A 13,227-nucleotide genomic window follows, 5' to 3' on the forward strand; every position below is an offset into this window, starting at 1 on the left:
TAGTGTCATTGATTACTATGACAGTTCACGCTGCCATCTCCCTCATTTGAGAATCACTACTTGATACTATAATGTGAATGTTCTCCATAATTTCTAGTTATTGTGATTGGTTGATAAACTTTGAATGCTTTCTTGGTTGATTATAAACTCATAGCCACTGTTTTGTACCATTTGTCCCCAAATAATAGAAATTTCCAGCGGTATGGGGAGAGATAGCTTTGATTATATATTATATTGCCCACCCCACGTTTCCTATCCAGATAAGATACTGTAAGGAAATTAAGTAGCATGTGGTAAGGATACCGGTAACACTAATAATAATGATGATAAGATTTGCCAGGTACTGATAAGGGCCATCTTATTTAATCTTCACAATAACTCAGCAAGGTAGGCATTATTAATTTCATATGGCTAAGGATATAGACTCAAAGAGATTAAGAAACTTGTATAAAGTCATATATTTAAGCGATAGACCCAAGACAATTTCTGCCTAACTTTGAGAGCTCTCCCATTTCTACCCTGCCTTTCTTTCTTTACAGGGGGTCTGGGGACATGGGGGCTTGTGGAGAATTCCAGAACTGCTGAGTGAAATTGTATGGCTGTGTACTGAGGATACTTTGTGGGTAGCTTTTTCCATTGGTTCCTTTCTGATTGTGCTCTTGTACCAAGATATTGGTTTTGATTGACCAGGGAAATTATGCCCAATAATTAAGTCTTCTAAGACCTAAGATGTGTCAGAATGATAATTATTAAATTGTTTATTGATGCTTTCGATGGTATTTTCTTAAGGAAGTTAAGTTTTCAGTATGTGCGGGCACGTAAGCACTCTTTCATTTGAGATTCAGGTAAAACAATTAATTCTGGTCTAGTATTTATCTTTCCTAATTCTCATTTTCCTCTTCACTCAAGGAGAGAATTTTCTGGGTCAGGGGTGTCTTTCAAGATCATGCAAAAACAAAACCAAAAAACTATCAGTGTAAATATGAGAAGTAGAGTGTGCTAAATCCTCTGGAAAGGGCTTCTATCTCTAAAGTTGTATGCCTCTAAGTTTTCTAATTATTCCAGTATAGTAAAACATGAAATCTGAGTAAATGCCAGCTGGCGTATGTACATCATTACTAGTTCATTTTCTAGGAGTGGCTAGCCAAAAATTCACTCTTGTGTACAGTCTTAGCCTACTCGTATATATCCTCTTCCAGCTTCTGGGCCAACCAATATGGTGCATATTCAGCACTCTAAAAACAGGAACTGGCGTCAATACTTGAACGTGTCAAAAAAATTCCATGGTTATTAAAGTGCTTTCAGGGTAGATATGGTAACGGATGTACTATCTTCCTCGATGCAGAGGAAGCATGGCTTCTTATCTGAAAAGCTGGCATCTGTTTGCTATTGTGTTGGTGTTTATTTAAGCAAATGTTCCACCTAAAAACAGGTGTAATAAGCCCATTCCTGTTGTGCTAGCGCTTTCTTAAATTTGAACTCCAGGCAGAGAAACTTTTTAATGTCTAAAGGGATGGCAACTTCAAACACTCAGCCAATTGTTTATGCCAGTTACTTTCCTAATTTTGCCAGCAGTCATAAAACAGGAGCCATAATATCTGAAGGGTCTTTCTACAAACTTTAGAATCAAGTTTACCCTAGACAATGAAAGAGAGATGGAAAGCGGCCACATATCCAATGTTTTTGCCTTGATGTCCATACATTATTTAACATCTTCATCAACCTGGTGATCCACCCTCCTTAACGTTCAGAAAGTAATTTTTGGATTCATGGCTCAATAATTGAATTAATATTCTGCTTACTTGGCATTAATAATGGAATTTCTTCTCATACTGCAGGAGAAGAGGAAGACCACTACTTCTGGTCCTCAGGAGAAATCGTTCTATTACCAAAAAAAATGTGCAAAGCAACATGGAGAATCTTAAGTTGCTTATATTTGAGTTTCAGTTTCCTTTCTGATTATCACAGTATGGTCTCTGTGAAATTTTCTGAGTTCTGAGCAGTATTCTTATTTACACTGCACTGTTCGTTTTTTATTTTCAAGTGCTTTCAGCACAATTTCTATGCTATTAGAGGAAACATGCTTAATAAAGTTGTAGAACATTTTTGAATTCTTAATAGGCCATTAAACTTAAGTTGTTATGAATTAGAAGAAAAACTTTGATATATCTTCAAATTTTGTAGCTAAAATTTTTCAGAATTAATTTAGGGTTTATTCACATATCTCACAATGAGCATGGGAATGGTGCCATTTTTCTGAGATTTAAAATAGAGACCTAAAAGTCCTGAGGTCTCTGTTCAAAACAAAGTCTACTAAATTCACAAGACTGCATTTTCATAGGCATTTAGGTATTTATATATTTGACTGAATAAACACATTTTAAAATCTGTTTTTGACTAATAAAATGCTAAAAATAGCATGAAAAATTTTTAAAAGGGAGTACAACCAAGTTCTCAACTTTCTTCCTCTGTATAGTTTATGGAATGTTTTTGAAAGATCCATAGCTCAGAAGCTACACAGTTGCTCTAATTTTTCATGTTCTAAACATTGACAATTCAGAAGGAACTAGAAAGAAAATGGATTGGTGAAGAGCTGAAAAACGTATTTTTATTTACAGTGCATTTATCATGTGCTCGACACTACGTGAAATATGGTAAATCCCGAAGCAGTGTTAGACATTCTGCCCTTAAGAAGTCTATGCTCAATCAAGTAGTGGAAACAAAGCTCACACAAATGGAACAATTAGGGAACAATACAAGGCAGAACATAATTAAGTGCTGAGTTGAGAAGACAATATTATTTCTCCCTACATCAAAATATTATTATTCTTTTATTATTGCATGGGACTCACTATTTTTTCAGTTTAACATGTGTTATTTGGCTTTCAGCTGCGGATTGGCATGGACTGGATATAGTTTATGCCTTCATCATTGTTATCGTTGTCATCAACACCATCCCCAAACACCTGGGTGTGTCAATTCAAGAGATTTCCTAGGCATTACATAGAATGAGTTTAAATGGATATGGTAAATCTCCATGTAAATTTCCAAGCTTAACTACATAACATGGATTAGGTACACAGAGAGACAAAGATTCAGAAAGGGACAATTGTGCAAATATTAGCATCCTTACGTAATGCATTTCTCTATAGTTGCAGTGGCAAGTGGAATTTTTCCATTGAGAATGGGGACTGACTTTTTTCCCAGGCTGAGGAGAAGGCTTTTCTGGAGATGATATGCTTCAGAAGCCTATTGATGCGTGAGAAGTGCCTCTATTCTTGTTGCCAATATTTTCCTGCCAACCAGAAACTGATGGCCAGTAGATGTCCAATATTTTTAAAGCCAAATTATTCTAGAAGTCTATTTCTCAGGAGTATACCTATGTTGTTTTATATAAATTAAGCTATTTTACAACTAGTAAATTTATTATTTTAATTCAATAAGTAATAGTCAGGTAAAGACTATAAATACATATAACTTGTGCTTTTTCTGATAGAGATTCTCAACAGCAGTGGGCCATGCCTACCCCAGGAATTCTGATGCTTCAATTTTCATTGCTACCATCTTCCCACTCCTGGTTGAGTGTCAGTGCTTCAATGAGTCACACTTCCTGTTAGGTGTGTGTTGAGTTTCTCAGGTACATTAGCCCAGGTACTAACATCAACCCAATATATGTTAGGTGCCTTACATACTTTTAATCTTCATTGTAAACCCAATAAGTGGGTATCAAATGAAACCAGTGAGTTTTCCTCACTTAATCCAACTCACACTGAGCCAATGATTAGAAGAGCCAGGATTTGAACCATATCTGTCTCTCACTCCAAAGCCTGTGCTAATTTCACTGAACCACTATGACTGGAATCTTACTTCAAAGATGGTTTGGTTTGGGTTATTGTAAACTTTGTTACCCTCACCCCACCAAATTTCCAGGTCTTTTTGTTTGTTTTTTTGCACTGAAGTAACCATAAAGTATTTTGTCTCTTTGCTGTTTTGCTTTGAAGGAATAACCACAGTCCTCACCATGACCACACTGAGCATCAGTGCACGGCATTCTTTGCCCAAAGTGTCCTATGCGACTGCCATGGATTGGTTCATAGCTGTCTGCTTTGCTTTTGTGTTTTCGGCCCTTATTGAGTTTGCTGCTGTCAACTACTTTACCAATGTTCAAATGGAGAAAGCCAAAAGGAAGACATCAAAAGCCCCCCAGGAAATTCCAGCTGCTCCAGTGCTGAGAGAAAAGCATCCTGAAGCACCTCTGCAGGTATTTGACTTAATATCCTTTAGTTTAAGATTTCAGCGTCTTGGTCAAATTTGCATTGCCGGGGAAAAGCTAAGAAGTTGAAGATCCCAATGACAATTTGTAAGTCATTTAAAAATCCAGAAAAATATTAAAGGATAATCATGCATTTAAACTTTAAAACTGTGATTAGTGGCTTAAAAGTTAAACAGCTCTGGATGAGCTTGAGGTACACGGCTAGTTGTCTGAAAGTTCTTTTCAGGATTAAAAAATTTTTATAGAGAGGGGCAAAATCTTATGTATGCGCTTAAAAGCAACCTGTAGATACCCTTAAGTGGGTTGGAAAGGCATCTCAGTAGAGTTCATTGAACAAAGTAAAGCAGCAGTTCTTAACATAGCTGCACATGAGAATGATCCCATGGGGCTGTGCCCTTGTATGGAAGAAGAAAACAAAACCAATAAATAAGAAGACACATAGTTGTAGGTTATGCACATCCAAGACTGAGAATTCTTGTCCTAAAGAGACATATCTAAAAGGATATGAAAGCCTAATGAGAGCTACTGTAATTTACATTGGGCACATAAGTGATTCTGTGATTAAAAAAATTAAAAAGTGACTTCTTCCTTATGGAGGCCAGTTGTACAAAACTAGCAAGATCCTCATGAAAATGAGAAAGCTAACAGCCATCCCTTCTTCCCTCTCCTCCTCTTCCTTCTCTACATCCTCTCCCTCCTCCTCTTCCTCTGATACTCTGCTCTCTCTCTGTCTCTTTTTCTCACTCTACTTGAATTCCTCCTTGAATCAACAAAATGTCTGTGGTCACACGCACAACCTTATTGTGGTTACCACAAATGGTAGTCTAAAACTCCTTTTGTCTACATGTGCCCAAATCAAAATATATATAAATCATCAACTTTATTCTCTATAGGTGATAACTCATTCCCTTAATTATTCATACACGCATTCATCCTTTTTTTCCACTCATTTAACAAACAGACGTTTAGTACCAACTATGAGCCAGACACTGTTTCTGGTCTGAAAAGCAAGGGTATCCAAAGCCCCCTGACAAATATCTTACTCTATATAGCTTATCTTTCAGTGTGTAGAGGGACAGACAATTTAAAAACATATATAGTAAAACACTTAGGTGTGTTAGATGGTGATAGTGCTCTGACAGTGCTGAAGCACCAAAGTGGGAAGGAAGTGCTGGGGCCTTGTGACAGGGGTGGGATTCAGTTCAGAGACCAGGCAGGCAGGGAAATCCTGCCATAGAAGATGACAGTAGAACAATTAGGTTAGGGATTTAACCTGGCAAGGATTAACTGTTAAGGCTCCTACAGTTTATAGCTCTCCTCCCACAGGGCTCTGGACACTGGTTCTCTAAGAATGGCATGTGAGCAGATAGGAATATTATTGTCCTTCCATTAAGTAAGTTTGGATAGCTTACATTTTCCTCTAAAGGAATAAGTTTCAACAAGATTTTCAAAATTATTAGAATGAATTTTGTATACTATTTTCAGTCAAAAAAACCCCCCTGATTATCTACAGTTTTATTCCCTTTCCAATTCCCCATAGGTAATTTTATGCCCTTTCTGCCTTTTACTGTTATTTCATTTGCTTTGCTTTGTTGTGTTGAGGCCTTGGTAGAAGAATTCTATTTACTCTCCCTTTAAAAAAATTATCTTGTATTTACTTGTTTACTTTACTTTTTTTTCTAATTACTGACTTAAGATTTATTTTAATTTCATCTTTCTGCAGGTTAATGTTGTTACTCTTTTTTAGCTTCTTGAGTTTAGTTCTTATTAATTTATTTTCACTGTTTCTTATTTAATAATAAAGTTTCCTTTATTGCAATGAGATTTGCTTTGCATATAGCATTAGCCAGTTCATAACTTTTGATATGTTATATTATTATAATTATTTGCTAAGTATTCTGTAGTTATACTGCTATTTTTCTCTACAAGCTCAGAATTATTTGGAAGATAACATTAAAGTTTCCAAGTGGGATTTTGTTTATTTGTCTCCATTGTATTTTTCGTTGTATCACTTTATGTTCAGAAATGTTACTTGTACAAATTTGAATGTTGTTGATATTTTCATTGTGCCCTGAGTTATGCTAAAAGCTTATAAATGTTTGATGGCAATTTAAAGGAGTTGACTGTTAGTTATTCAATTAATTTTACCTAAAACATTATTATTTCACCCTCTTAATAAGTCACGCTTGATCTTTCAAATACCAAGAAAGTTATGAAAAATTCTCCCACAAATATTATGAGATTCTGTTAGTGCATTTTGCATTTTAACTATTTTTGTTTTGTGCGTTTTGATGCTTCGATATTCAACATGTAAAGATTTATAACAGCTCTATTTTCATATCAATCTATTAATTTAATCATAAAATAACCTTTTTGGGGAGGTTCCATATAATGCCCCTTGAATTCTATTTGATCTGATTTTTATTATTATTTTTTTATTCTTTCTTAATATTAACTTTTGTAGTATATTTTTATTGCTAAATTTTCCTATTTTCTCTTTTCTCATGTACTTTGGAAGCTATATATCATATTATTATATAACCAGTGGTTATCTTTAAGTTTTAAAATGATATATTGTAACTTATGATTTTCTAATATTGTTGAAATTATAACATATACTGACTCTTCCATGTAGCTGTTAACTCCCCCCAACCCCAGGATTGCTCAAGTCTAAAGATTCTGCATTTGGAAATATTTTATATATAATTTTTTTTTCTGTTTATAATGAGTTGATGTAGTTCCCTTTTCATTTTTGCAAGGTGAAGAGGCTCCTTGCACTAGTGTTATAATAGTATAAATACTTGAAAGTACCTCTTAATCAGCAAAAAACCATTCTTCAGAATTTCCAAAGGTGGGACGAGAACCAATAGTTCCTTGAAACATATCTCTTGACTACTACAGCATCACTGGTGAGTGGTAGGTTGAGTGCATCCAGTTGGCTAAGCCCACTCTTGGCAGCATGGGCCACATGCTGGGTGCAAATGGCATAATCAAGATTAAGAAGATGAAATTTGTTTGTGAAGGGCATAGAGTCATAGTATTTAAGGGTTGAGAAGGAGTTTATAATAAATCTCATCAAAATATTCATCATATGTTTCATGTCCTCTACAGTGTGTAACCATATATGTATCATAACTTAGATTGCCACAGCAGTTTCCTGAAGAATATCTATGTTCTAAGGACAGTGATTAATGGGTTGGCCCACGCATCCTCCAGAGTACATATTGCTGCCAGAGCATAGCTGACTTTGGAGTGTCAGTTGTCATTGAATAGTTCAACTTTGAAGGTTGAGAACACATTAAAATTGAGGAAGGGAGAGAGAAAGAGAGAAAAAAATATATATAGATAAATAGGGAGAAGGAAATCAAGATGGGAAAAAAGTGTGTTAAGAGCAAAATTTAAAAACATGTTACTGGAAGGAAATATTCTAATAATCTTATGAAGTTTGGAGTTTCAGTAGAGATTCTAATCAGACAGCTGAAATTTGCTTATTCTAATATGTGTTCCAACTTGTATGGCTATTTGCTAATTTGAATGATGCTGCTTTGTTTAAACTGTGTTTAAACTCCTCATTTGAAATTGCCTTCAGTCTGCACAATACTTGATAATTCAATAGTCCTTTGGGTTAGCTCACTAGTGGTTTGATTCATTGTCACCATATGTGACCTATGGACTGTTAATGGCCTGACAGAGGTTTATGGTGACCATTTTTATTTCTTGGGAATTGGAAAGCTTTTGGTTTATGGAATATTCATGAAGCAAGGAGAAAAGGCCAACTGGAAGACTCTAAGAGCAGCTATGGGCAGCTTGAGTATGTCTTTAGGCATCTCAGGAGGCAAAGCAGCTGTTTTGCTTCTGCTCAACATCACCGTAATTCTGCCTTTGACTCTGTCCTTCCAATATTTAAGTTGAGCTCTAGTCTCGTGGTTCTATCCTTCCATACCCTTACTACTTCTTAGAGTACCTACTCGCTCACTGACTCAGGTGATTTGGATGAATAGGATGATTTGGAAAATAAATAACTATAAAATAAAACGTGGAGATTTCTTAATAAAATCATACTTAAAACTTACTTGAAAATATATTCTGTAGCCCTTGTTCAGTCAAAAAGTATACATTAATGTATGCATGTTGTATGTTGTGAAAAAATCCAATGATATAATGACTACAATTACTTGGACTTTTAAATTGTGTCAGGTACTATGTGATATGCTTTACATGTGCTACTTAATTTCAAGCTCACAGTAACTATTTTATAGATGAAGAAACTGAATCTTTTTTTTAATATCTTTAGTGGAGTATAATTGCTTTACAATGGTGTGTTAGTTTCTGCTTTATAACAAAGTGAATCAGCTATACATACACATATATCTCCATATCTCCTCCCTCTTGCATCTCCCTCCCACCCTCCCTATCCACCGCTCTAAGTCTTGAAGTTGTTAAGTGATGTAATCAAGATAACACAACTAGAAATGGTAGACCAAATAGAATAGAGCAGTGAAGCACGTTTAATGAAGAAGCTAATTAGTTCGCGTTTAGACACGTGGAAATTTCCAGAGTGGGATATTTTCTTCTATTCCATGAAAACGATGACTTACTTTTTTCGAACTACAAGTGCGTATTTCTCCACTGTGCACCTTTCCTTTCCCATCTACCTAATTTCTTTGTCTATTTCCATTTTACTGTAACTATTCTTCATGGACTTCTCAATATTAAAGCGTTCATAAATTCTTACAAGGGTATTTGGAAAATTAAAGACCTATTTGCTCTGCTTAGAGTCTTTAAGAAAAAGATGATACAAAAAAGAAATATAAATAATTCAAGATACACCTTGGATTCAATAATTCAACTGTACTCCTGAAAATCTCCTTCTTTACTATCCATTCTTCAAAGTCAAACTCTAGCCCTATTTCCCAGATGAGGATCATTTTGATAGAACTTAAGGATGCCAAGGATATGGTGTCAAGTATCCACATCTACAAAATAATAATAGAATCTGCCAGAGAGACTGATAATGAAGATTAAATTACATCCTGCATGTAAAGTACATGGTACAGTGCTTAGTACCAAGTAAATAATAGCTGTAATTATTATTTTTTTAAAGTACAGTTGATTTACTATATTATATTAGTTTCATTTGTACAAACAGTGATTGAATATTTTTATAGATTATGCTCCATTTAAAGTTATTATAATATAATGGCTATATTCCCTGTTTTGTACAATATATCCTTGTAGCTTACTTATTTTATACATAGTAGTTTGTATCTCTTAATCCCCTACCCTCATCTTGCCCCTCCCTGCTTCCCTCTCCCTACTGGTAACCACTAGTTTGTTCTCTATACCTGTGAGTCTGTTTCTATTTTGTTCTATTCATTCATTTGTTTTTTAAAAAATATTTATTTTATTTATTTATTTTCCTTATTTTTTTTGGCTGCATTGGGTCTTAGTTGTGGCACATGGGATCTTTGTTGAGGCATGCAGGATCTTTTCATTAAGGCACACGGTCTGCTCGGGTTTCTCTCTAGTTGTGGCACACAGGCTCCAGGGCGCGTGGGTTCTGTAGTTTGCGGCATGCTGGCTCTCTTGTTGAGGTGTGTGAGCTCAATAGTTTTGGCGCATACGGGCTTAGTTGCCCCGTAGCATGTGGGATCTTATTTCCCTGACCAGTGATCGAATCCGCGTCCCCTGCATTGGAAGGCGGATTCTTTACCACTGGACCACCAGGGAAGTCCCTCATTCATTTATTTTATATTTTAGATTCCACATATAAGTGATAACATAAAGTTTTGTCTTTCTCTGTATGACTTATTTCACTAAGCATAATACCCTCCAGATCCATCCATGTTGCTGCAAATGGCAACATTCTTTTTATGGGTAAGTAGTATTTCATTGTATATGTATACCACATCTTTTTAATCCATTCATCTATTGATGGACACATAAGTTGCTTCCATATCATGGCAACTGTAAATAGAGCTGCTATGAACGTTGGGGTGCATGTATCTTTTCAAATTAATGTTTTTGTTTTCTTTGGAAATACACTCAGGAGCAGATTGCTGGATCATATGGTAACTCTGTTTTTAGTTTTTTGAGGAACCTCCATACTGTTTTCCATAATGGCTGCACCAATTTATATTCCCACCAACAGTGTACAGGGTTCCCTTTTCTCCACACCCTCTTCAGCATTTGTTATTTGTGGTCTTTTTGATGATAGCCATCTGACAAGTGTGAGGTGATGTCTCATTGTGGTTTTGATTTGCATTTCCCTGATGATTACTGTAGCTGTGATTATTATTATCCTTTATTTCCTTAAGCATCTTCAACATTTAAAGTCTGCCTCACATAATTTATCACTTATAATATCCCGAAGTATTTTGCATACATTGTTTCATATGTGATTGCTCTATTTACCTACCTAGATGGTGAGCTTCTTAGTAAAATTGGTTATGGCTTCATTCTGTCGTCCCATACAGCCCATAGCACAGTGTTTAATAGTCACAGTTGTTTATTATAATGAGCCAACTATAGGAATCGAACAATAGGAAATGTGGGGCCTCTAAAAACCAATATATTTATCAACAATTTCCAAAAACATTTGTATTTATGTAAAATTCTTCTGTAAATGTGAACATTAGGTGGGCATTAAGTAGTGAGCTGGAACTGGGTCAGTGTGAGGATCGAGAACAGCAGCTACTCATTCTGAGACACACTTGTCAGCAGTTGGACTTTGCTAGTGGACAACAACAGGGAACTGAGGACGACACTTTGAAGAGCAAAAGAAAGCAAAACAAAAAGCCTCTGTAAATCTACAAGTGCAGCTATGCATTATGAGAAAAGCATAGTTTGTTGTCCTTGGGTCATTTTAGTCACCTCACTTACACAGGTATCAGTGCCTTTGACACCAGTGTTAAATACAGTGATATCCCAGTAAATGGTAATACACAAGCTTCATTCCCTTTTAACAGGCTCTACAAACTAGGCCAGTTTCAGATTTTCATTTCAATCATTCTCAAAACTCCTCTTAGAAATGCTGTGCTTTAAATAGTTTAAGCTAACATGCAAAAAACTTTCATTTTTCCATTTATCCTTATTTCTCTCTTTCTTAACTTAGTTTAAAATCTCTTTCCTTGGCAGTTTGAACAAGGACATGATGAAGTATTGTCAGTTCACTTGACATTTCGGTGTGTTGGTGACAGAAGTTTAATGACATTCTTTGAATCACATAAATTGTACCTCCCGGAAGCCATACCTTTTTCAGTACAGAATGTTCTGTAGTTAGTAATGCTCTTTAGGCAATGAGTAATTGTTTAATTGCACAATTATTAAACTGGGCGATTTAAGTGTCAAGAATATCAGAATTATGTTTCACTTCCAACCATATTTTTCATATGGCAGTTTTGTTATGTGTCACATGCTGATTTGTGAGAAATCGTCATTTTGCTAAGGCAAGAGAACAAATCTCAGGTAGTAATTTAACAAGTGTTTACTGAGCAACTACTATGTACTAGTCACCATGCAAGGCACTGAGGATTCAAAGAAGACAAAACCTGGGCACTTAGTCTAGTGAAGGAGACAGGTTATTAATCTTGTAAGTGACTATATGTAGTACATAGAAGTATGGTCTGAATCTTGGTTTTAGAATACTTCAAGCATGCTTATAGTAGTATAATCTTACTCTCAAATATTCACTGCTACCTTAGACCTATGTGCTGAAATACAGATCTATATATCCAATTACATACTGGGAACCTATTTTATTTATGGCTACTTTTGTGGAATACTTATCAAGTGTCAGTAGGCTGGGAATACTCTGAGGGTAGTGGGGAGGTTGACATTCAACAATTAACTTCAAATAGTTAAATAATGATAAATGTGAAAAATGCTATGAAGGAGAGGTAGAGAGGGTCATGATAAGTTACATCAGAGAGTTAATTTGAGACTTCAAATTAGCCTTTGAAATGCAAAAATTGACAAGGTAAGGGATGTCATTTAAAATGACAAAGGGAGGAGAACCGATCAAATTTAGTAGCTCATTCAAGCAATATTGTGCATATCTTGGTAATTGTTGGTAGTAACATCACACGGGAAGAAAAATGCCAACATTAGCATCATAATTGAATGGCTATTTTCTCCTCCAGAAGGGGAAATGCCATAATTTCAATGCTGCATCAGGAAGGCTTGATATATTGCTAGTGTTCAAGGAAGTAGTAAGGCATCTTGTAAACCTAGTATAACACAGTTTAGGAGTGTGTGTGTGATATAGATACAGATTAATAGTAAACTTGTCCATTTATTTTCATGTATTCTGTGTTTACAAATATCATGACAAAGGAAGAAGCTGTGAAGCGTATTTACATAGTACATAGATTGGGGGAGGTAGCTTGTCACCATCATCATCATCATTGTTATTTATTTATTGTCTTCTGTGTGCCATATATATATATGGTGCTAGTTGCTTTACATGTGTTATCTCTAATCTCCACAATACACCCTGAGATGAGTTGTGTTTTTATCCACATAGTTTTATGGTTGAGGACACTGAGACTTGGTGAAGTGTTTTGGACACTTTCAGATGCACCGTGCTGTCTCTCACCTGGAGAAAACAGGCAGGCATCGAGGGATTTTGTCTCTACTCTCAGTTTTCCAGTGTAGCTTTGATCACACAACCCAGTATTTGAGTTTGAATTTCTCTGTTAGATGACAAAGTTAAGCAAGATTATATCCAAATTCCCTTCTAATTTAAAAACCTGTTACTACAAACTCATCCACTATCTATAACTAATGCCAGCTTGCTTTATACTCTTTAACATATGCTTACTTTCATAAGAATGGATTCTAGCGAGGATGGTTCTTTTTGGGTTCACCGAGACAGGTCAAATTAAATATTCAGATTATTTTATGCTCACCTACACAGCAAAAATCCATACTGTTCCAACAGCAATAAGAGCGTC

At 35.5% G+C, this 13,227-nt stretch overlaps 1 protein-coding gene across 2 annotated transcripts in view; it reads left to right on the top strand.

Moving 5' to 3' along the window:
- Window positions 1-13,227, top strand: part of GABRA4 (gamma-aminobutyric acid type A receptor subunit alpha4) — a 179,807-nt gene that overhangs the window by 26,611 nt on the left and 139,969 nt on the right. For both annotated transcript variants that reach the window (XM_082462484.1, XM_082462485.1), the window contains exon 8: window positions 4,002-4,261. In XM_082462484.1, the coding sequence (XP_082318610.1) occupies window positions 4,002-4,261 (260 nt within the window). The remainder of the gene's footprint in view (window positions 1-4,001; window positions 4,262-13,227) is intronic.

The sequence above is a fragment of the Balaenoptera physalus genome, assembly GCF_965194825.1.
Source record: "Balaenoptera physalus genome assembly, chromosome: 5".
In the NCBI taxonomy this organism is placed as follows: domain Eukaryota; kingdom Metazoa; phylum Chordata; class Mammalia; order Artiodactyla; family Balaenopteridae; genus Balaenoptera; species Balaenoptera physalus.